Source organism: Scomber scombrus, chromosome 23 (genome assembly GCF_963691925.1).
Source record: "Scomber scombrus chromosome 23, fScoSco1.1, whole genome shotgun sequence".
NCBI lineage: Eukaryota > Metazoa > Chordata > Actinopteri > Scombriformes > Scombridae > Scomber > Scomber scombrus.
The window spans coordinates 12,042,549-12,066,096 of NC_084992.1; the positions used below are offsets into that span (position 1 = coordinate 12,042,549).

The 23,548-nt window shown below is 39.1% G+C and overlaps 4 protein-coding genes across 5 annotated transcripts in view; 1 reads left to right on the plus strand and 3 right to left on the minus strand.

The window, feature by feature from the left end:
- acap1 (ArfGAP with coiled-coil, ankyrin repeat and PH domains 1) overlaps positions 1-23,548 on the plus strand; it is a 479,281-nt gene that overhangs the window by 219,237 nt on the left and 236,496 nt on the right. The gene's annotated exons all lie outside the window — the stretch shown is intronic.
- On the minus strand, positions 4,078-4,800 carry LOC134005536 (transmembrane protein 272-like). The gene is made up of 2 exons (XM_062444460.1): positions 4,578-4,800; positions 4,078-4,298 (listed from the first exon to the last, which is right to left on the minus strand). The coding sequence occupies exons 1-2, from the start codon at positions 4,744-4,746 to the stop codon at positions 4,078-4,080; spliced, it is 390 nt and encodes a 129-aa protein (XP_062300444.1). The 5' UTR covers positions 4,747-4,800.
- On the minus strand, positions 7,364-13,639 carry LOC134005909 (transmembrane protein 272-like). Of its 2 annotated transcripts, XM_062444938.1 has the most exons (6): positions 13,559-13,639; positions 11,934-12,019; positions 11,770-11,820; positions 11,431-11,637; positions 9,096-9,318; positions 7,364-7,395 (listed from the first exon to the last, which is right to left on the minus strand). In XM_062444938.1, exons 2-5 carry the CDS (start codon positions 11,995-11,997, stop codon positions 9,110-9,112), a joined length of 531 nt encoding a protein of 176 aa, XP_062300922.1. In that variant the 5' UTR covers positions 11,998-12,019; positions 13,559-13,639; the 3' UTR covers positions 7,364-7,395; positions 9,096-9,109. The 2 variants fall into 2 exon arrangements, with proteins under 2 accessions (XP_062300922.1, XP_062300921.1); XM_062444937.1 differs by lacking the exon at positions 7,364-7,395 and having other exon boundaries at positions 8,218-9,318.
- Positions 16,216-23,535, minus strand: LOC134005807 (calpain-5-like). The gene is made up of 12 exons (XM_062444814.1): positions 23,371-23,535; positions 21,186-21,317; positions 20,875-21,086; positions 19,957-20,149; positions 19,682-19,869; positions 19,240-19,317; positions 18,523-18,952; positions 18,223-18,345; positions 17,954-18,150; positions 17,414-17,532; positions 17,048-17,184; positions 16,216-16,874 (listed from the first exon to the last, which is right to left on the minus strand). The coding sequence occupies exons 1-12, from the start codon at positions 23,533-23,535 to the stop codon at positions 16,698-16,700; spliced, it is 2,151 nt and encodes a 716-aa protein (XP_062300798.1). The 3' UTR covers positions 16,216-16,697.

Consider the following 23,548-nt stretch of genomic DNA (forward strand, 5'->3'; position numbering starts at 1 on the left):
GTCCGGTCAGCCCAAGTCCGGTGCTCAGAAAAGTAAAGAAAAGAGAAGAAGAGAAGAAGAAAATAGAGGCCTTAGAGATTTTCTAAACAAATATTTTTAAAAAGGTGGTGACGGTGAAGCTTGAACTAGTAAAGTCAACGTAGAGCAAGGTAAGAAACAGCGCAGCCAACGTTTACCGGCAGCCTTGTAACGTAACCTAACAGGTCAGCTCTAATGTTCACGTCCATTAGCTTGTATAAAAGCCTGATTTTTTAAAGATTTTGTTGGCAAAGATGCTTTTATATAGCAGCGTATATGGCATGTGCTCTAACCACTCATCACCAGCACATGAAATATTTTTTATTAAAAAAAGCTATATAATTTTTATTTTACCATTATTGTGTTCCAGAACTCTCTTTGAAAAAAGGCATGAATCATGTCATGACAAGCCAACATTGTTGTTCAATACACACATCTAGAATATGTCTGCCTCTTTGGGTTTTTTTATTACATTTTTTGTTGACTGATTTACATCTCTGATTTACATGTGGGTATTGGGGTAGGATTTTCATTTTCTCTATATATTACCCAACATTTCTATGGTGAACCTACAGTATGTTGACCAGCTTTTTTTCTTTAAAAAAATAAAACTGAGTTGAGAGGCATATTTCTGCTGGAATGTGAATTTTTTGTAGGCTATTATATTTTGTTTCATATACATCACATGTTGATTATAATGAGTATAAGTAGTTGCTAAAGCTTCTTTTTTTAGCTGTAGTTTTACAAACTACATTTCTCTAGGGGTAGAAATGTAGTTTGTTCAAACTACTGCCAGGCTGAACTACATGTAGTTTTACAAGCTATGCTTGCAAAGTAGCTTCCCCAACACTGAGGAGAGGAGAGGAAGAGCATAGGAGAGGAGAGGAAGAGCAAGGGAGAAGGAGAGATCCGGGTGCGTGGGGGCCCATCTAAGATTATCTTGTCCCAGGCCCAGGCAAGACTGTCAGCTGGCCTGCGCTGGTCTGATAGTTTCTCTGAGCGAGGCTAACATACCCCCCGGTGAAACCTTATAGCTGTTAGGATTCAAGTAGGCTCTAAATAGGGTATATTTAGAGTAGGGTATAAATCCCGATAGGGCTTTTGAGATGGAGCAACTGTAGGGCATGCTCATGAGAAAACGCCTCTGCCGTTGGCAAAGAAGTCTGATCCGAGGCGGAGCAACACTCAAGCTCAGTGACGTTCCCCATCAAGGCCAGTGGTAGAAATATATAAGAGGGCCCACCTCTGCCCCTCTCCCCCTTCTCGCTTTCACGTAATCCCGTTGTCTCAGGTAAGGGACGAAGCCAGTGGGCAAGGGTGATAGTGTAGGGGCACACGGGTAGTGACCGGACGTGGGATGAAAAAAATGGCTGCATATTTCGGGGCTAAGGGCCTAAGGATTTGAAGCTTACATAAATAATCACAACCCTCACAATGTCGCTCCTGATTTTTGCACACATGATTTTACAGCTGTCATATTTATGACTGGTTTGAACCTCTTATGAATCACACAAGGCAGTCAGCTGAGTTTGGTAAGGAGAGTCATGTGCAATGTTCCAAGGTGCAGCGGAATTCCAGCTAGCTGGTTTAACTTCTCTTCAGGTGAGACCCAACTTGGTGACACAGACATGTTCCAGTTCTGCTGACGTAGGTTTGCACTGCACCACCATCTTCCTGAGAGCAGTCGCAAATGCTTTCCCATTATAATTAGCCTGTGGAAGGTGTTCAATAATAGCCTGTAATTCTGTTATCTTCCAGGGTCTATAAACATGTTGATCACCCCCAGTTCCATTGGGGCATTCTATCAATGGGGCAAGAAATGCACTTTTCAAAGGACCTCCATATGTTCGTCCCTCTGCAACTGTAGATGAAGAATCTACAGCAGAAACGTCTTCCTTCATTGTTACTTGACCCCATGCAGGAGCATGGTCTGTTAGACCAGTATATGGTGGAGGTGACTGACCAATAAACAACACTATAGAAGTTCCTGCTGCAGTTCCAGATCCCACCTGCAGCTGATGTTGTTGTCCTCCAGGGAGAGCCCCAGCTGTGGAGGATGTCTTCCTGTTGGACAGTCCAAATAATGTTTCACTCTATGAACACTATTTGCAGTTCTTTTTTTTTTTTTTTTTTTTTACACGCGTTTATTTAGAATAGGTGGGATCATGTTTACAAAGGTCATTTACAACTATTTCCTGATGATACGAGTGTTTGGTGAATCCGACGTGGCACACTCCAGGTCCACTTCACCACCGATGTACCTATTTTATTACAGAAGTTGTTCAGGAGTTTTCCTCCAGAAAAACATCTGGAGTAGATTTTGTTAGCTTCGGAGAGAGTCAGGCTAGCTGTTTCCCCCTGTTTCTAGTCTTTATGATAAGCTAAGCTAACCAGAAACTACGTATTTACTGTCCAGACATTGGAATAGTATCAACCTGCTAATCTAGCTCCTGGCAAGATTGTGAATAAATATATTTCTCAAAATGTCAAATTCTTGCTTTAATGTCTGGACAAAGTAATTAAAGTGTGTTTTTTTCTATAAGTCATTAACCTTTTCGCTTTGTTATATTTTTCTGCTATTGTGCAGAAGAGGCAATATTTGAGATGTAAAAAGGAGACAGCAAGTCTACAGTGTAGTGTTTGTTGACCAGTATCTTGTGTATCTGCACATTGGCTCATGTTTTCTGCCAGGAATTGAAACCCCAACAAATTTTCCAAGTACTTGTCAGCAGCTTTCACTTCGTCTTGCTTGGTGTTGGCTTTATGTTTTCCTTGTCATCATGGTTCCCATGCTTTCGTGTTGGTAAAGTTATTATGGGAGTGAATAGGGTGAGATGAGCATTTTTAGTTCTCAGGCAAGAGTAATTTTACTTGTTAAAAAAAACAACTTTATTAAAGATAAGGTCCTTAAGCCTTCATCAGGTAAAAAACACGTACAACATGGGTGGAAGAGCAAGTGATCACACTTTTCATTGGGACCTGATTCTCTGTGTGATGATGACTGAAATTCATCATCACACATTCTTTCTCTTTCATGATACAATATTTAAAATGCATCACTCTTCGTCTCATAGGTATTGTTACATTGTGCACAGTTACCACAGCAGTAATTCTCATAAGAGAGAGGGCAGAGAAGTGGCTGAATGGGTTCTGCAGGTCTTTTGGTATGTGCAGAATTTGCATGTACCAAATAATCTCTTGGTAAAATTTAAAAACAAAGAACAGAGGATCTTGAAAATGATTTGATAATCGTGGATCTGACTGTAGAATATGCCAGTGCCTTTTAAAGACTGATTTGTGCATTGATTAAAAAATGTAGTCATGCACGTAACAAAGAACTTCTTATTTTCTTGGTTGGTACTTAAAAGTTCAGTGCAAAGTTTTTGGAGTGCTGTGTTGAATACTGTATGTCCTTGTGAACAAACTGTGATTTAATTTGATAATTTTTACATGTTGGTAAGACAAAAACTGGGGCCAGTACAGACTGAAGGGAAATAAGATGATTAACACTGGGTGACTAACGAGGGAATGAGGGGCAGGTGCACCAGCAGGTGTGGGGATCAGGTGGGTGGAGTTGGCAGGAACGCACTGACTGAATATTTGCTAATTAACACTAAACACAAAGTACAACTGACATGAAAGACAATATAATAATATAATAAATATCTGTAAAAAATGTTTTAAAAATCCACCAAACCGTTGGGGAGATATTTCAATCTGGACCTTTTATTATTTTATGATAGAAAATATTATAATATCCAAACATATTTTTTGTGGTAGTAAAATACAATCCTCTATAAGCCCATCCATGCCAAAGCACTGGCCAACCAGTCACACAAACCATGCTGACATCACAGCCCTGTCCACCAATCAGATTGTCTGTCAGTCTGTGATGCTGGTGTTTGAGGTGATTTTATATATCTCACATCTATTACCCTCCATGGTTAAAAATCACATCTTAAACTTTGGTTAAAATATGTATCAGACAGACATGAAAACACAGATAAATATTCTTTTGTTATTCTTCTTATATGTGTTTTTATTTTAACGCAAGTTTATTTATCCCGGCAACAGTGTTTGTGTTTCATCACCATCTTGCGGCCCACAGTGAAAGACACAGCAAGAGCATAAAATAATCAGACCTAACAGGATATAGATGAAGTTGGTGCTCCAGAAAGCAAACAGGTAGAGTGTCTTGTTGCAGTAGGAGTCAGTTTCTGTTGTGTTGTGTTGTTTATTCTCGTAGTTGGGTTCGTAGATGGAGTAGATCATGACATTACCTACAGAAAAAAGAATGGACACCTCACAGTATTGTGGCACTGTTGACATATTGAAAGCTTTCGGGTCTTTTTGCAGTAAGTTGTTAGTCACTATTTGTTAACTTAGTCTGATTTTTGGTGCTGAGCAGGTAGTTTAAAATAAGCTTGTTACATGTTCTGAAGTCAGCTGCCTACAGCTGCTGGACACTGGGTTTGACTGACTCAACAGAGACACACTTATTAGTGGAGCTCTACCTGCTTGTGTTAATGCATTGGTTAGTCTCAAGTCTTTCATCTTACCAGCAATGAACCAGCAAAAGAAGAGGACAGCCGTCATGAAGCTGCAACACACCACAGTTCCTACTGCACGCTTGCGGCAACAGAACATACCAAAGACGTAGGAAAAGACTATAAATCCACACAAATAGATGGGGATAAAAGGCTGCCTTGGACAGTCATTAAAGTACATTGCTCCTGTGGGACATAAAGACAAAAGTAATGTGCTTTATTAAGAAATTATAATTGCACTCTATTTTATTGATTTTTTGATTGAAGTTTCTTGCCAAAGAATAAACAATGATTGAAACAACAGTAATACATCTTTATGGCAGTTAATGTAACACTTACCAACTACCATCTGAGCAATGATCAAGATAATCATAATCAGCATCATACATCCTGAGGAGAGACAAGACAGAAGGTTAAAATAACCAATGGCAATATAGAGGCTGATGATAAATTAATAAAACTATGATAATTCTTGTAATATGCATGAATTTTGCACATCTCTCTCTTACCTGCTATGACAGAGGGAGGTTCACTGGTGTGTTGAAGTCTGTAACTCTCTGGCATTGTTAGTTCTGATTAATTGAACTTTAAAAAAGACAAAAAAAGAAAAGAGACCGATACATCAGCTGTTTAATGTACTTGATGATGAACAGTTTAAACAGAGATGAGTCTAAAAGTTTCCCGTAAAGTGTGGTCTTCATTTAGACCAAAAAAACCTAACAGCAAAAAGCACCTAAAATAGTCAGATTAAATTGACCACACAGACTGTTGCAAACCAAAGTCAGAAGCAATTTAAAAAAAAAAAAATCTCTATAGTTTATAATTAAAAACAATGGCATGTGACAGTATATCAGATTATGTTATACCTGTTTGTGCATCTGATGGATGTACCACTAACATAAAGAGGAAGGACCTTTGCACAAGAACATGTTAATATACTGTGTATATTGTGGATGAGTGGGCATGAGGCTGGGTAACATATTCCTTCATTACAATGAAATGGGCACTGTAGTTTATTTTGAGTGACACCACATACACCATTCTACTGCTGTCAATTCTCACTGGAGCACCAAATGTGTATTAATCCACTGCTGAAAGTAGTCCCCAACAATGGCACTATTCTCTCTTCTTTAAAGAGCTTTTTTCTAAAAACGTTGGTGCCTGGCTGTTTTTTAAAATGGAAACTATATATTTGTGACCTATCTTAAAATATTTTGTCTTTAGTTGGAGAAAATAACCCATAGATATAAGTTGGAAAGTATTGAGAGATGAACTGTTATTCATTACTTCTTTCTGAACCAAACCAATAAACAAATAAATGCCACACTCCCCTGTCAAACAAAATATTTAAAATCCCAAAGGAAAATCCATCCTTACATCATCAATTACATTTGATCCATTAGTAAACTCTTTGTGTGGTCCTTACTACTGGTAATGTATCCCATCTTCTCTTATAGAATAATTTTGTTGTATATGTTTTAACACTCCTCCATGTTAATAAACTGCTTATCTTTGAGTTTTTGACTGTTGAGTGGACACTATAAAACAATTTGAAAAGCAAACATGCCCTCTGGGAACTGTATTTTTAACAATTTGCTGACATTGCAACCCTAGAAGTCTACTTCCCTTTAAAGACAAAATTCATGTTATTCTTATTTTCGCAGCAACAACAGTTTCAACAAAAATACTTTGAGTAACATAAAGCTAATAAAATAACCAATAACACTTTGTACATGCAGGGAAAGGGTGATTTGATTCTTTTCATATACTAATATTTGATTTTAGATTAATAACTAAAGATATTTACCTTACTGTGTGTCAGATGGGCTGGATCTGGTCTCTGGCAACTGGAAGGAGAAGTGAACCTAACCCTAAGCCTTCTCAAGAGATTGTTATGTATTGCTGGAAACAGCAATTTATAGGTTGCAGACAGGTCACGTATTCTTGTGAGGCGAGTCCTTATGGGCCTCAACTTCCTAGTTGAGCACCTTTTTTTAAATTGATGCTTGTTTTCTGTTTTTTTTCTATTACAAGTGTCTGGTAATGAAGAGGGGTGAGTCAGAAACTTGAAGAATTTGGTATTCATCTGTATTGCTTCAAATTTATGCTGAAGGCTTTAAAACCGCCAAAATGAATAATAATAAAAAAAACATAAAAATGTTCACAGTGCTAGAGACACGAACAATCCCCAATCAACAAATAAAATACAACATCCTCATCTGTTCCCATGCTGGTAATAAACAGAAAATTGCTTTATAATAATTTCCTCATTATTACAGGAATACAGCTAAAATACTGCTTTCAGTTCAAAGTGGAGTTAATTTCCTCTTATTTGTCTCTGTCTTAGTATGACTTGAGTTCTCTACATGAGATACTGAACGTCTTGTGGTTAAACAGGCGGAAATCTGACTGCATCAAGAAATACATGTATTGTTTCTACTCAGTTCTTATACAGTATGACACATCTCCCAAGGTTTCTCTCTTTTAATTGATTTTTTTGGTGGAATATTACACAATCTCTTTGACAGTATGTTCCAAGAAACATTTAAAAGAACAAATGTGTGCGCATCAAAAATACATCTGGGAACCTTTTTTTTTTTTTTTTTTTTAACATTTATTATACAACAATAAATATTTTTGTGTGCATTGAAAAATATTTTTTTAGTCATTTATATATAAATTAAATGCATTTGTGAGTGCTTCTGTGTGCATTCAATAATTATGAGAATGATGTGATTCTGTCAAGCACAGACCAGGTGGACTCAAATGCAGAGACAGGGACACAGGGATGAAGAGTTCTCTAGTTGTTGAATCAGTCCAAAAGTCAAAACTGGGAAATCCAAAACACAGGCAGAAGTACAAAATCACTAGGCAAAACTCAGAATCCAAAAGGCAAAACTGGTCAACAACACTACAAGATATATTAAGGTATGAACGCCGGAACTCTGACAGGAAACTGATAAGAAACTTACATGTAACTGACAAGACGGTCTGGCACAAAAAGGAAAGCGCACACCACCTATATACCCTGGATAATAACGAGGCACAGGTGTAACACATTAGGGAAAGGGAGGCAAACAGGAGGGGAGGAAGCTAGACATGACAAGGGAAAACACACCAAAATAAAACAGGAAGGAGACAAGACAAAAACTAAACCTACAAAATACCTAACAACACAACCGGGCCCTGACAGATTCCATATCCATTTGCCCCATGGCTCAATCTGATGGAAAATAGTAAAACCACATTTTAAAGTCAAAGCTCTAGATTGAAAAAGTATAAATTTATGCTGTAAAGGCCGTGAAACCTCCACAATTATTTAAAAAAACCACACCCTTTATGTAATATGTTTTAAGAGCCAAAATGATCCATGCTAGAGATGTCTACAGTCCCTGTGAAGATAGAGAAGTAAACTAATAATTTTGTTTTGTTCTTTGTACTTTCCCAGAAGTCATTGGTCATCTTTAAATATTTTCTTGTCATACATCTTACATCTGTTGTAACAATAATAATATTATTTCCTGTTTCTACTCAGTTCATATATGACACCGTTCCACGTTGTCTTTTAATTCATACTTCAAGTGGCAATTATAGCCTTTTGGACAGTATGTTCCGAGATTCAAGGTAAATGGTACATCATCTTAATATTTAATGTATAACTTCAGCAGTTTGATCTGCAAACAACAAAGTTTAGTATACGTTGTGATTAAGCCATACACAATGGAAAAAAGGGAATGATCAGAAAGTTGGTTTTCTCATAGAACAACTACTGCTTTATGTATCATAAGTATTTAACATACGTTTAAGAAGTCCAATGCATTACTGTCTTACAATGTTGAAGTTGATTAGTTAAATGACTATTGAAACAAATATATACAAACATACATCTGAATGAAAAAATACAAAATTAGGGAAAATTAATTTGCATAGTACACATACTTATTATTTCATCCTCCATCTGTAAATCATTAAATTCAACATGTGAACATACATATACATATATATCTTTTGGAAAGGCACCAGTAATTACCGACCAACAAGATGCACCACAGCATCTGCAGAGGTAGAAAATCCTAAGCAATGAAAAACACTTATCTAAATCATTTACGTATGTTACGTAGTTACGTATGTATCTATTGAGGTTGCCAATAAGAAGGCTGTGAAACTAGAAGCACCACTACAATGCATGATAGGTGTTAAAATGAGACCATTTAGATTTGTACTTCAATTTATGAACTACTAACATTACCTAGAAACAGCAAAGGGCTCATTCAGTAGGTAAAGTGCACTCTTACTGTGCTTTGTATTAGTACTTCAACTGTGCTGCAATATGGTATGTGCTAAGCATTTGGAGAGCAAAGCACACTGTTGCACTGTTGATGTTAAAGTGAACGTAAGTAATCCTTACGGATACCGAGATATCCTGATACTCCAATTCAACCGATCATAAGCCGAATGTGTGCAACTTGGTACGCATGCCACAGCTTCATTGGCCAGATCATTGTGTGCAGCCCCATCCTGCCCCCTTACTATGTTAATTGTCTCTAGATGTCATCGTCGGGGTCTGCACGGCGAAAAATGTAGAAGCAGACAAGGGCGCAGCAGCCGCAAAACAGGAACAAACACAAGAGGATGTAGACTGATGTGGTGGTCCAGAAAGCGAACAGGTAGAGTATCTTGTTGCAGTAGGGATCCTCACTTGTTTTGCTCTTGTCGTAGTTGGGCTTGTAAATAGAGTAGATCCACACATTTCCTAGAAGAAAAGACATCCACCACTAATGAGAGGAATAACCAAAGATTGGGAGCCATTTCAGTCAATGTTGACAGGATTGTTTGAGATTAAAGTAATTATCTAATATGATTGTTAAAAAATGTATTCTAAATCTAATTTCTAACACATTGTGTAATTATGCTTTATATTTAAAAAAAATAGCTTTTCGCTTTGTTGATACATAAGTTTTTTCTATTTTTTTTAACACAATTTTAATAATTTTCTTGTGATGGATTTCATGAGCACTGAGCATTTTCATTCAACTCAAACTGCTTTTTCCATATCATATCAACAATGTCCACCCACTGCCTTAGAATCAGGGATTCACGTTGCACAAGTTTTCATACATCATTGCAAAATACCACCATTTTAGTGGTCTCCTGAACAGTGGCATGGAGATTAAAATCTGATTTTAGTCTGAGGAGAAATGTAACTATTTTTTCTTCAAAACATTATTTATATATCCTGGAGTTAGTGAGTGTATTTTGTAGCTTACATGTATAGTGTATTGTACCAGTCATCAACAGTTTCAAGCAGTCACAAACAATTATCTAGTGTGAGGCAGGAAAGTCTCGTGAAATTAATTACACTGGCTACCTTACTCACCAACAAACACACAAACAGGCTGTGTTCATTCATAATGCTACCTAAAAAGAAAGGTAAAGCCTGCAAAGCTGTGATTTTCAGATGACTGAAGGCCCGATTATTGCATGTTACTGCCACTAGTCTATCAGAGAGACATATTACATGTCCAAGATTGAGTCCAAACATACACAAACATGTGGGTTGTTAGTTGTGGATCTCTAGAGACTCTAGCAACATAAGGTGGACATCTAGTGGCCTGCACATGTTACTACAGTGTGTTTATTCTCCAACTGATGAACCTTAATGGAAGGAGTCAGATAAATTGCAGCCTGAAGAACTGTGAAATGGTTGTTATGTAAGTAATAAGCCCAACTATAAAAAAAACAATGGACAAAGTTGGAGGCAAAGAGTGGCATTTCTTCCACTGGTTCTATCATTTCTTACATTAGGGCATCTTGCATTGCATCATCACATTATTAAAGAAATAAAATGTCTTGGTTTAAAGTTTTTAAGTGAGTTTAACTAAGTTAAATTAGTTTTGCCTGAAGCCAGCTTTTGGTGTATGAAACTGCAACATACATATGACAATGTATTAAGTCCAGCTTGCTAAAACTAAAGCAATATACAAAAAAATCCTACGTTCATGAAGGTTATAATTTCACTTTTTGTTGAAACAGTTTCAGAGAGGTGTTGACTCAACTTTAAGGTCTTTTTTTTTTTGTAGTTTGTGTTGTTGTTGAATTGTTATTCTGAGAAGTGTATTTAGTCTACACTTTAAAGAGGAAACATCATATTTTGTTTGATTTTCTGCTTTTTTATACTGTTATAATATCAGGTGACTAAAATATATATATTTTTAAAATACTCCCTTAAAGTAAAGTGCTTAAGCCAGGTCTGAACAGGTCAGAACCCGTTCTTCCTCCTCATTACGTCAGATTATTCGAACATGCCCAAAAACTGCTGCTTCAATTACATACTTTGGATCCAATCAGGTTTTAAATATATGGATATATTTCAGTAGGTAATATTTTGAGTAAACAACAAGAAAAAGAAGATAAATTCAACTACACTGTTTATTGTAGCCTCGGGAGCTGCTGGAAGTCTGCGGAGACACAGCTTCTGGAAGTTAGCCAATGTAAACAGAGTGTGCTCAGAGAAGGGGGCTTTAAAGAGACAGGAGCTAAAACGGCCTGTTTCAGACTGAGGCTGAACTGAGGCACTGCATAAAGAGCCAGTATAAGATAAACAAGGTGTTTTCTGAACTGTAAATTACACAGAGATATTCCAGTACATATTATGAATTATACCTGGAAATGTACATGATGCAATTTTGAACTGTGTTACCTGTAGACCACACATATGATTGAAGTGTCCCAATACAGAAGTTTAAACAACTGCCAACCAGAGAGAATTAGAAACACGTATTGCTCTTGGCCATAGAGAAAACTACCCTTAGTCATGCTTCTTTTCTCTGCCCTTTTTCATCAGCCTGCAATGGTTTAAACTTACCAGCAATGAACCAACAGAAGAGGAAGAAAGTAGTTAGCGAGTTCCAGATTGTGCAGAGTCGGCTGAGGGGGTTGGAGGTGCCATCTTCAGGCTCCTGGGCACAAGGCAGGCAGGAGAGCACCGCCAGGATAATGCCAAATACTCCCACCACTATCAAATAGATGGGAATGTAGGGCTGCCGTGGACAGTCATCCAGGTATACTGCACCTGTTGGACACAGATGGATTAAAATGTTATGATTTTTTTTAGTTGGTCATTGAGCATTTTCACAAAATTCAGGACAATTCAATGATTAAATGTCTGTAAACTTTAATCATAGTTCACATGTCCGTCACTCACCAATTGCAATTTGAGCAATGGGCATGATGCAGAGAGCCAGTTTCGAACATGCTGCGGGAAGAAAGAGTATATTTACACAAAAGGACACACATACACACACACAATCTGAGAGTTATCAAACTATGACACAAGTGTGTGTGACTCTGACCATCATAAGATCTCACCTAATATCGGCGCAGGGGCCTGAGGAGTTCTACGGATGCGTTGAATGAGCGCAGCGTTTGACATTATCAGCAGTCAGGGCTCTAACCTATAGAGGAAGATGAAGAACTTGTTGACTAATGTTGTCGATGCTGTTAAAAAGTAAAAACATCAGCATGCTGAAAGCAGACTGACATTTTTTGTCTTTGTCACACAAAAATACAATTTAAAAAATCAATTGAAGAAAAATACTGGGTTTTACTTTCACTCTTCTTCCAAATCCAAGAAGTAATGTTTTTCCATTGGAAACGTGGTGCTTAGGTACGGTGATCTTTTATTTCAAATAAACTGCTAACTCCACAAATCAAAACATTATTTAGATTTCAGTCAGCAGTGTTTGAAATGACTTTTGACTTTTTTGACTTTTATACACCACAACATCAAGGCAAATTACTTAGGAAATAAACCTGATTGTAATTTGGATCAATCTGCACTGTAATGTAGTGTTTGATTAATCAATTAATCATTTAGTATGAAAACCTTGACACATGCTGTCCCAAAGATCAAGATTACTTTTTTAAATAGTTGATGTTGTCCGCTCAAAAATTCAAAACCTTGAACTATCTCATTTATATTGACACAAAACAGAGAAAAGCTACAAATCCTCACATTTGAGAAGTGAAACCTGTGAGTATTTTATGCATTTGGTTTACCAATGGCTAAATAATTAATGGTTTCATCTCTTTTTCAAAATGCAGACAACTGTCCCCTTTTTTGTAACAATTAAATGAGTCCGTTTGAATTTGTGTTTGTAATTTGGTGACATACTGTAGACCTCCAAAACAGTCATGCAAGTACACATAGTAGCCTTTAGGGGAAGTAAAAGGAATCCAAGAGTTGGGTTTAAGTTGTGTCAAGACAAAACATTAAAACAGCTGTACACTCATGTGACTGTTCCTGTGATTAAATCACGAGTCGATGGGTTAATTTGACCACAGCTGTCTAAATTTAATTTTGGCTCCCTGGCAGTAATGAATGTCCAACAGCAACAGAAAATACAATTACATATGCTGTTTAGTGACTTGAACTGAACACAGTGTGGGTTTGTGCTCACACACTACAGTCCTTTAAAATGACTGACCAGGAAGACAGATTACTTCTACTACTGAATTCCAGCCAAGAGGTTTGACTGCATTCCCAACAGAGCCAGTTTAACCAATATTACAGGAACAGCAGACACAAGAAACATACCTGTGAATGACAAAGTAACAGACGAGAAAATGAAACAAATGGGGGAAAGTACTTTACTCCCATATGACTTTATTATCGCTATAAAATAATAACATCCTGCAGCAGGAAGTCTAAAAGAACTAGTCGGAGCACTTTCTCAATATTCAGTGACAAGCTGAACAAATATAGTCAAATCAGACCTGATAAGATTTAAACACGGCTTCGCTTTTTACTTGAAAGTGTGCTGAAGGTTCACCGCCCCGCCCCGGTATAAAACCAACATAAAGTCATTTTCTGTTCTCCGGTAATGAGTTAATTCTCCCCTCAAAAAAAACAACTCGCAGTCTCCGGTAAGCATCAACATGATGTAATTAAGTGTGAAATCTTACTGTTTCCTGTCTTTTTCTCTGCGTCTTACCTTTTCTACGGGAGTGTTTACCTCCTCCTGGTGTGCCGCTGGGACTCCTGACAGTTGCGCCTGGTGAGATGCCAAACCTCCGCCTCTCGAGAGGGCGCCTTCACACAACGGAGTGGAGGCGGTCACACGGTCAGCTGATTAAAAAAATGGACTCCTGCCATGCCAAAGACCTACACTACATGGAGCCTTGAAATGTGTTTCTTTACACTTCACTTCACGATGTGTTGTCCAAAACACATTTCATGAATTTAAAAGGGGACACATGCAGATTTCCAGATAGATGGCCTATATGTATTATCTGGGGCCCAGCTGGAACATCTTTGCATGGTTATTATTATCATATACTGACCCTTTATGCAGCTCCAATTCAGCCTCTGTCTAAAACCCAAATAAAATAATAAATGTAGCCACCATGACATCACCCACTGGTTTCTGGACTCCCATTTTGAACCCTCAAGTTTTAAATTTTGACCATTGCCATCTTGGATTTTTGGAGCCAGAAATGGCCATATTTGGACAAGAGGGTGGAGCTGACTGATGGCCGCTATCTGCTAGCTTTGTTAGCATTTAGGCCTACAGCCTATGGTTAACTGTGATAATGCTAATGCTGATTTTGGCTTGCAAAAAACAGGCTTCAATTTTTTTTTTAGATTATTTAGGCTCTTCCAGTGCAACCAAACATTGAGCAAGACATTTTTGGGCTATCAAAATATTACAATGAACTTTCGTGAACTTCAAACACAGTAAAATAATGACAGTTGCACCTATACTATTCTAAATTGTTGTTATAATGCGTTACATAAATGTCACTGTGGTAGCAACTTGTCAGTCTCAAGGTATCCACACCATAAAGCATACCTGGCTTTATCATCTATTTTACTCAAAATGGGACCAGAACTCATTCGGAAACTATTTACTGAGGTAATAAATCAAGTGAGACATACAGTAGAGAGAATGCAGGTTTAAGACCTTTCAATTGTAAAAGAGGCATTCAGGTATAACAGGCTCATGATAAACAAATGCTGTCAAATGAGAATAGATAAAGGCTGAATCAGCCTGAACTTTTTTTATCTTGGGTAGTTTGCATTGGAACAGCTGTGGTTACATAGTAGATATGTTTGTTTTAGCTAACGTGTGTCTTATGAACTGTAAGTTATAATTTATAAAGGGGATTTTGTCATTAAAATGTTAACTGTTTTAAACCTTTTTTTTCTCTGTAATTGTGTGATCTTAAGGTTGGACTCACGTTATATTACAAAATGCAACATTTCTGTTTTCGACACTATTCTGGGATGCTCACAATAAAGAAGAACATAGTCAGAAATGTATTGCATCTTTCTCTCTAGAGTGACTTGGTAATACTTCAATAATGAGCATTTGTCTGTGCAAAAAATACTTTTAGCTCCGTTTGACCCCCTTCTAGTTATTGTGGGTTCATTTTTCACTGCACTTGTGTGTCCTGTACCTCTAGCGAGCAGTACAATCGTGGATACAACAAGTAGGAAGAACCCAAGATGTCTTATTGTGCAGTATAACAGTTAGAATGTCATAAATCATAAAAAACTGAAGTTGAATTTCTTGTATAATTATTTAAAAACAATAACAGGAATCTCTACTATGTTACAATGCAATACAAACTATTTACATTTTCCCTTTCTTCACCAATCACTTTTATTTTTTATACTATTACAGCAAATGTGGCGAAATTGTTCAGTTTCCAACATCAATTAGACAAAAAAAGTGGGCATATGTGTATCTGTGGATGATTAAGTGGCAACTCAGCCTACATGGACAGGGATTGAGAACATAAATACCTGCTTGTTGTTCCCGCAATTCACTCTCGTGTTGTTTTCTTTTCCTTTTTTCGTGGGCTTAGCGATTAATTATTTATTTTGTTTAATAGCCTACGTCAACTATGAATAAAATCAAAGTGAGGTACAATCATGGCCTAGCAGAATTTTCTGAATGATGTTTTTGTATTTCATTTTTAGCTGCTTCCAATTACTTTACACCACTTTTTCACCTGTATGTTACAATTTTAAGTGAGGTATGTTAAGTCAGTGGAGTGGTGCATTCAAACTTAAGCACTGACTCGGGCAGCAATTTTCTCCCATGCCACTTCTCTCTCCTAAGCGTCTGCAGCGGTGTTTCTTTTAGTGAAATATCTGATCATATTCACTACAGGCCTGCAGGAGGGCCTCCAGTTCGAGTGAGGTGACGTAACACAATCTTTTTTTTCTCAGTAGTTGCCATGGTGAATCATGGTATCGGGGCTCCATTGATGATGGCCTTTTATAGTGGTGGTGCACCTGCTAAACACAAGTTGAACATACTCAGCATTGATTGAACTAATTCAGATCAGCTGTTCTGACATCTGATACTCCGAGTTTTTCTATCTCAGAGTAAGTCAACTCAGAGTCCAGGGTAAGTATCAGAGTTTGTTGAACCTCCTTTCTGGAATACCCCCCAGAACTGTGCGGCAATGCAAATTGTTGCAACAAACATCTCTGGTCTAAAGTGAAGATGTTCCTTTAATAAATCTTACTATTGTAAGTAGATTATCAAATGGAATCATTTAGTTATAATAAAAACAAAAAGCACTCACACAATGTTAATTATTTAATAATAAGAAAATGTTTTCAAAACACAAACGCAAGTTTGATTATGTACATTTACATCTGGGCATATTATCAACAACATAAATAATGGCAAAAATAAATATGACAATTGTAATGACAGTAACAACAGCAAGAAAACCCAGACAACAGCAGTACTAATAATAAATCTAGATAATACAAAAACAATCAGTTTGCTTTTGTTAAACTGCTGAAGTCATGAAAGATGCCCAGCTCTATGTCTGACCGGCAGATCACTACATAACATCTGCTTCTAAATAGTAGTTTTGTTTACTCTTAAGAGTCAGATCACTGAGTTTGGTTTGAAATACACAGAGCACCTACTAAAGATTGTCAAAGCAGCTACAGCACCTTTGTTGTATATTTTTTAGGAATTACTTCACTGTCCAGCACAGATTTTTTTTATCAGTTCTTCAAAATCTTCTGTCCATCAGTGCAGATAGGACAGTGGTTGTCATGGTTTGATGTAGTTACCAGGGGAACTAGGCGATGCTGTGAATCAGCTACAAGTCCATCAGGAAGACGCTGGAGGATGTCTCAACATAGATGCAGCCTCTGAATCCTGAACACAATTGGCCACCTCGTAGATCAATCACATGGCTCCGGCCCCTCTCAGATTCCTCTGTCAGGAGTCGAACTCTGCCCAACACAGAGTCCCACAGCAGACCCCTGCTCCATAACTGCACACAATAGATAAAGACAAGCAGATTTAGATTGTGTGTGTGTGTGTGTGTGTGTGTGTGTGTGTGTGTGTGTGTGTGTGTGTGTGTGTGTGTGTGTGTGTGTGTGTGTGTGTGTGTGTGTGTGTGTGTGTGTGTGTGTGTGTGTGTGTGGGAATATGAATGTGTCAAACCTCAACAGAGATGTGTGTGTTTGGGTATCTCCTGTAGAAGATGGTTCTGAGGTTGAACTCAGGGTTTCCTTCAGCCTTGAACACCCGCGTCCTGATGGTGTCGTTCTCACACCGCACTACAGCATAAACATCTGGAGCTGTAGATCATAACACACAACATAAGATACTATAGGAAGAAATTAAAGGGAGCCAAAGAAAGATGCAACTACCAATAAATTGAAGTTTTATGATCAAACTACACAGGAGGAGGCTACATGCAAGCAAAAAGTGTGTCTACAAATGTGTTTCTTGCTTTTTCTTCCCCTCTTTTATCTGTGTAGCTGTCCCAGTGCAAGAGATGTAGTGATAGCCGTTGTATTGAGCAACCTGTCTGTTTGGGAGGGCTGAGTCCTGATGCTTTGCGGAGATGGACTGTGGTCACCACAGTGGGCTGAGGTAGAAAACACTGGAACACAGAGGGAGATGGCAAGTCCTCCCTCAATTCCCTACACACAAATAAAAAACAGAGCAAAACTAAGAGGCAGAGGATTGGCATCAAGGTTGAAGATGAACAGGAAGTCTTTTAACAACATAAGGCTTACATTTGCATCTAACTTATGAACATTTTATATGCAATTTCCACTTATTACAGTGTCAAAGCAGGGGCGTTTTAAAGTAATCAGTTAAGTCTATGAAGTTAATGTGAAAACCAACAGATGACCTGCTACAGATGTTTAAACTTCTTCAACAGATAATGTCAGATTGCAATGCTGGACATGCAGTTTGCAGAAAAGTAATGACTGAGCAAACAAAATGTCACCAAAATGAATCATTAATGAAAAATACAAGGTCATACAGACCTCAATTTATAAGCATAAGAAACAACCTTTTGAAATGTGAAAACATGCGCAAACTGTTGTCACACACCTGAGACAGACATGGGAATGTGAGAAGAGGCGTATGAGGAAGCGTCCAATGGCACCTGGCAGGAAGGTGGTGGGCAGCATGACATAGCGGCCTGGAGCCAGAGTTCCCCTCAGCGTCACACTGCGGGAGTCCATGTAGACAGAGCTGGCTATCTGCTCCAATACACACTGCACCCGGCTGCAGCGGTTCACCTCCACCTGGTAACAACAAGGTCTCGTTGTTGAAAAGCTGCTGGGGCGTGTTCACATCCAGGTCCATGAACTGCTCACCTTTAACACCTCAAAACCAATAGGCAGGTTCTCTCCTCCTCCATCTTTTCTCCGAATCCTCCTGTCCTCCTGCTGCAGACAGATCAGCAACTCCTCTTCTTTGCCTCTCACCTCAAACATGAACTAACCAGAAGAAAGAAAGAAAGAAAGAAAGAAAGAAAGAAAGAAAGAAAGAAAGAAAGAAAGAAAGAAAGAAAGAAAGAAAGAAAGAAAGAAAGAAAGAAAGAAAGAAAGAAAGAATGGTTGGTAAAAATTCTTGTAGTCATCCAAAGACTTTGTTTTTTTTAACCTCAGGTTTACCTGTGGATTGTACAGGAAAGTGTCCCTGTGGTTGATGCAACCTCCACATCGACTCCTCCTATCCATCTGTGCCTCCCAACCACCCTTCTGCTCCTCTTTATTGCCTCCATCTACCTTTGCCACCTTTTTGTGACACCTTTCTCCTCCTCTTTTCCCTCTTTCCTGCTGACTCTCCCCAAGCCTTGCCTCCTTACGGTGACCTTGCTGTTTGGTCCCTCTTGGTTTGGAGTTGCTCTTCCCCAAAGTCAACAGGTGGTTGCTGTGGAGGATGGCGGATGATGGAAGTGCTCTGGGGGTGGAGGGCGCTGAAGCCCACTCCCCGTAGCAGTGCACCTCTCTCCAGTGAGAGCTTGGCCACAGCAGAGCTCTCTCCATCAGCCAGCACACTACCACATCTGTGAAGTAATGACAGAAGTCCACGAAATCCATCCTGAGGGAGGAGAGATTCAAGAAATTAGACAGATTGGCAGTAGATTTTACCTAAAAAAACATGACATGACAAGACATGATTATGTTGTTTTTGGAGGTTTTATTGTAGTCTTTATTGTTTGTCCTTTCATTGCTAAATCTGTATTCTGTCTATTCTTGCTCTATTTATCCAATCAGATTTTAAGTTTCTGTTTATATCTGTTGTTTTATGTGGACCCTAGGAAGACCAGCAACAGCTGTATGGAATTTAATGTGAATCCAAACAACAAATTAAAAATTAACATTTACCAAAACTCCCCAACATCTCGAACAATGAGGCCCATCTTCTCCCTATCTGCACGGCTCATCTGTTGCCACTGCTGTGACCTGCAGGGGGCGAGCAAGGACAATAATGTCAATGGCAGCAGAGAAAAAGAAAGCAGAGATGTGAGAGGTGTTTCAACTTCTGGAAACCTTTATTAGCCCATTTCGGCCATTTTCAGAATTTAATAATGTGAATGGCAGATGTTTCTTTGTGTAATGACTCTAGGAGCTGGTAAAAGTCATTCCATAACAATTGTAAAATGTTATTAGCAATGGCAGCAAATGTCCAAAAAAAGTTATAGGGAAATGGTGAAATGTTAAAGTTAAACGTCAATAGAGGCTTTATTCCCAGAGCTCCTACAAAATGTATGATGTACTCAGCAGTCGGACATGTGGCACATGGAGCCAGAGTTCAAATTGCCCTCACCCCTGACTCCAGGCACCCGTCCAGTCTGTTGTCCCCCATGGGTTCCTCATGCGTACCATGAAGAGTCGGGACGCCCCACTCAGCAGCTTCTCACCAAGCCGCAACTTTCTCACTGCTGTGATCCCATAGGCGTGTCCTCGCACCAGGCCGCAGTCTAACACCGACTCCACCGTCTCCCCCTCCGCTGGCTGAGAAATATAAAGGTCATGTTTTAACTAGTTCACCGGTTTCTAAAACGCTGAAGATTCTCAGAGTTTCAGGACAAAGGGTCCTACCCGTATGGAGCAAGTGATGAGGGCTTTGCGTTCATGGGCCTTGGCCAGCGTCTGGAAGAACACCTTCCTCTGGTCACTGTGCAGGCTGAGGGCCTCCCGATCCAGGCCTAGGGGCTCTGAAACTCCTCCAGTGAAGTCAATCAGGGCCTCTGCAGTATTCCCGCCCTCCAAGGCCTCGTAGCAGCCATTTAGCCTGGAAGACAACCAGCAGTGGAATTGATTGACTGACTGATTCATGGCTAGTTATCATATAAATACAAAAAAAAGTCTGTTGTTCGATGTACCTGAACCCAATTTGAATGGATATAATGTTAAACATTATATTGTTAATGCACTATTTTGATAACACTTTGATAGTTGCAGCTTCTCAAATGTGAAGATTTGAAGCATTTCTGTGTCATGCATGGCAATAAACTCTTTGGGGGGTTTGGACTGTAAATAAAATAAAACGACATTTGAAGTCACCACAGTGGGCTCTAAGAAATTATAACATCTGACATTTCATAGGCTGAATTATTAATTGATTAATTGAAAAAATAAAGTAGTAGATTAATCAATAAGGAAAATAATCATTAGTTGTAGCCCTATTTGTTCATTGAATCTTTCACATCACTATCACTATTTAGGATGAATTCGTCATAGGTGGATGCTAGAAAGTACTGATTGTTGCCAGGAAGTGCTCCCTTAGAGAAGGTAGCGGGGCCCTCAATCTTTAAAGCAGGACTAAAAAGAGGAGTGGAGTACTGTCCTTAGTGACAGTTTCTATCATAACAGAGGTTCAGTAGGCAGTATGAAATTGAACAAGTCTTACTACAACAAAGTCTGTGATCTAACTTTGCAGGACATAGCAGCATCACTGTGGAAACACTTGCCACCAATACTATCAGGGATCAACCAGCGTTTTCCCCTGCCACTCACTTGGCGTAGGCCTTTTCCAGCAGGGCGCTCCAAAACTCTCTCGGTGTGGCTGAGCGGCAGAAGAGCAGAACTCCATCCTCGCTGACCGGTAGACGATCATCCACAACAACATCCATCCAGCAGCCAAGGCGCCAGAACCGGAAGTGGAAGATTCCTGCATAGAGGTCGGAGCGCTTTGGGTTCCACTCCTGATCCTCATGGTCAGGGATGACCTGGGGATGGGGAGACAGGGAGATGAGGCCTTGAAGGAAGGATGCAAAAAAGGGAGAAGGGAGGGAAAGAAGGAAGGACACGTGTAGATAATTAAATACCTTTTTCCACAGAGATGGTTCAGATGCTAGGCAGGAAATAGCAGCCACCATCCAGCAGTTACCCAGACTGCCTTGGTGCAAGTCACGAGTGCTGATGCCATCAACAAACAGACGAGGGTCCTTACATATCTCCTGGAGGGGAGAGATTGGATTTAAACAGATACATTAAACCTGGATTAATCACTTCTTGTTTGGCCACTTAGGGGCACCTCCAAAATCTGTAAACACAACACTGACATATTATCACCTTATTAAGCTGATATGTTAGCAAGTGGCTAATTTACAAATCAAACAAATATGAAGCAAGATTAGGATTTATTTGTAAATCCAATATTCATTCACATTTGAAGTCTGTTTTGCTCTTCTCTAACTCCTGAGAAAATATCTGTCTATTTAGCTGCTCAGTTCTGCCCTATGTTTATCAGCTGGTTGCCAACATTCTCCATTTACTGTTTGGTGCTAGAGAGGTTGTGTACAGTAGGTCTTAAAGCCTTCTCCCTGATAGCAGGAAATGGCACAGATGAGAATGAGGAGAGTGAACCAAACCGGTAAAGTTGTGGGCCAGAAATCTAAAACAGAGAGCTAAAAAGACATTTAAAATACTGAGGGGAAATGTAGAGTTAGGTGATAATTATCTCTGGGTTTATCACAACAGGCAACCCCTCTCACATATCACCTAGTTATTTTGTTCATTGCTCATGAAAAAATATTGGTTATAAAGTAGCTTTAAATACTGTATGATTAAAGAGCGCAGCAGTTATTAGCGTCACAGTGTTTTATGAGCCATGTGAGCTGATTTAGTCAGAGTGTCAGAACTCTGCTGAGGAGACAGATCCTGTCTACGTGGACCTGTTTATCTCGGTTTGGACAGGGTCAGGTAACCGTAGAACTGCTGCCGGACACACACACAAGCTGAAAGATACACACTCTGTGGTCATAACCTCTTCAGATGCAACTCTAGACGATGATATGAACCTTCCCTGAGATGAGTTAATAACTAGCACAGATGGACAGATGAGGTCACAGTTATGATTGCAGATGAGAAGTTAGAGGGAGGCTATGCAGCTTCAGGAGAGAGAGGCGGCAGGTGTAACCCTATCATTCAACTCCCTGTTGATACAAACTTAAAACACCTAAGTGGAGCATTAGGAACACAATACCATTAACCCTTTCTCTTCAGCCCTTAATCAGAAAATTAATTGCCAGCAGGGTTTCACATTAAGGTTAGTGAATGTTTGGCCGACATACTGAATCAAACTTAAGCACCACTAATCCTGACCAGGAGATACCAGACATTTCTGACTTCTTTCTCTTTGAATTTGAATCTAGAGGCCAGATTTACTTGATGAATGTTAGTTTTCTGATTCAGTTTGGTTCCAGCTTCTGTGGGGAAAGCTACAAATGCAAATACGGGTTTTGACTTGACATCTGTAACTTTACACACATTTGCCAGCTATCTTTGACAGAAATGGTCCTGTCAAACATAAAAATATGACCAGAAGATGACAAATGTTTGTAAAAGACAATAACAAGGACTTTTTTGTTGCCGAAATGCTCATTTTGATTCCTTTCTTTGCCTTTTTTTGTCTCTCTCGTGCATTTTTACAAATAGAGCTTTTCTTCTTGGTTGAATAATGACACACAATCCATATCCTTGAACTCTTAAATATATTCTCTTCTCCCTCTGCACTGGACAATAATTAGTTAGTGACCTTGACTTTAGCCTCAAATGGCACTGCTTTTGTTAGTGTATTACACCACCATTAAAGCCATTTGGCCACCTACACTTTTACACACCAATCACAACACTGTGCTAAAAACACCTGAGCTATTTAAATTGACTGTTGCTTTCTCTAAAGTTAACTGTATACACACACTTCAATGGAGCAGTCTCTCGGCAACTCGCGCCACTTGTTCCCTGAGGGATCAGGTTTCACTGCCTGACGCCTCTCCTATAATAGAAAGTGCTTTAATTAACCCAATCTGATGGAGCTGTAACAAGCTGAGACGGCTGCTCAATGGGGAGGGGAGGAAAAATATTTTTAAAATAACTCTTTGCAGTTGTTTGAACTGAGGTCATTTGAGGAACTGTTATGGAAATGACAGATTTAGACAAAGGATAGTCAGAGTCTCCTCCATCCTCTCTCTCGTTCTCCAGGAGCTCCTCACTTCACCTCACACTCACCCTCGGCCTCTTCCAAGTTAATCCTGGCGGCGGCTCCCTCTTAAAGAAGAGAGACTGAGCAGTGGCAGGGAAAAGGGGGTCCTTGAAGAACGCGCCTCGACGCAGGCATGCCCGCCTCAACTTGTGAAAGCTCTGGCCCTGGAAGCCACTCACTCTCTCTGGCATTCTGTTCAGGGAG

What these genes read in the sequence shown, in the direction of transcription:
- LOC134005909 (XM_062444938.1), bottom strand. Translation starts at nt 11,997, where the DNA reads ATGTCAAACGCTGCGCTCATTCAACGCATCCGTAGAACTCCTCAGGCC. An exon ending in GGCCCCTGCGCCGATATTAG is followed by an intron (nt 11,821 to 11,933) that starts GTGAGATCTTAT and finishes TTCTTCCCGCAG; the next exon opens with CATGTTCGAAACTGGCTCTC. An exon ending in CTTCTGTTGGTTCATTGCTG is followed by an intron (nt 9,319 to 11,430) that starts GTAAGTTTAAAC and finishes CTTTTCTTCTAG; the next exon opens with GAAATGTGTGGATCTACTCT.
- LOC134005536 (XM_062444460.1), bottom strand. Translation starts at nt 4,746, where the DNA reads ATGTACTTTAATGACTGTCCAAGGCAGCCTTTTATCCCCATCTATTTG. An exon ending in CTTTTGCTGGTTCATTGCTG is followed by an intron (nt 4,299 to 4,577) that starts GTAAGATGAAAG and finishes TTTTTTCTGTAG; the next exon opens with GTAATGTCATGATCTACTCC.
- LOC134005807 (XM_062444814.1), bottom strand. Translation starts at nt 23,535, where the DNA reads ATGCCAGAGAGAGTGAGTGGCTTCCAGGGCCAGAGCTTTCACAAGTTG. An exon ending in AACCATCTCTGTGGAAAAAG is followed by an intron (nt 21,087 to 21,185) that starts GTATTTAATTAT and finishes CCCCATCCCCAG; the next exon opens with GTCATCCCTGACCATGAGGA. An exon ending in CAGCCCTCCCAAACAGACAG is followed by an intron (nt 17,185 to 17,413) that starts GTTGCTCAATAC and finishes TATGATCTACAG; the next exon opens with CTCCAGATGTTTATGCTGTA.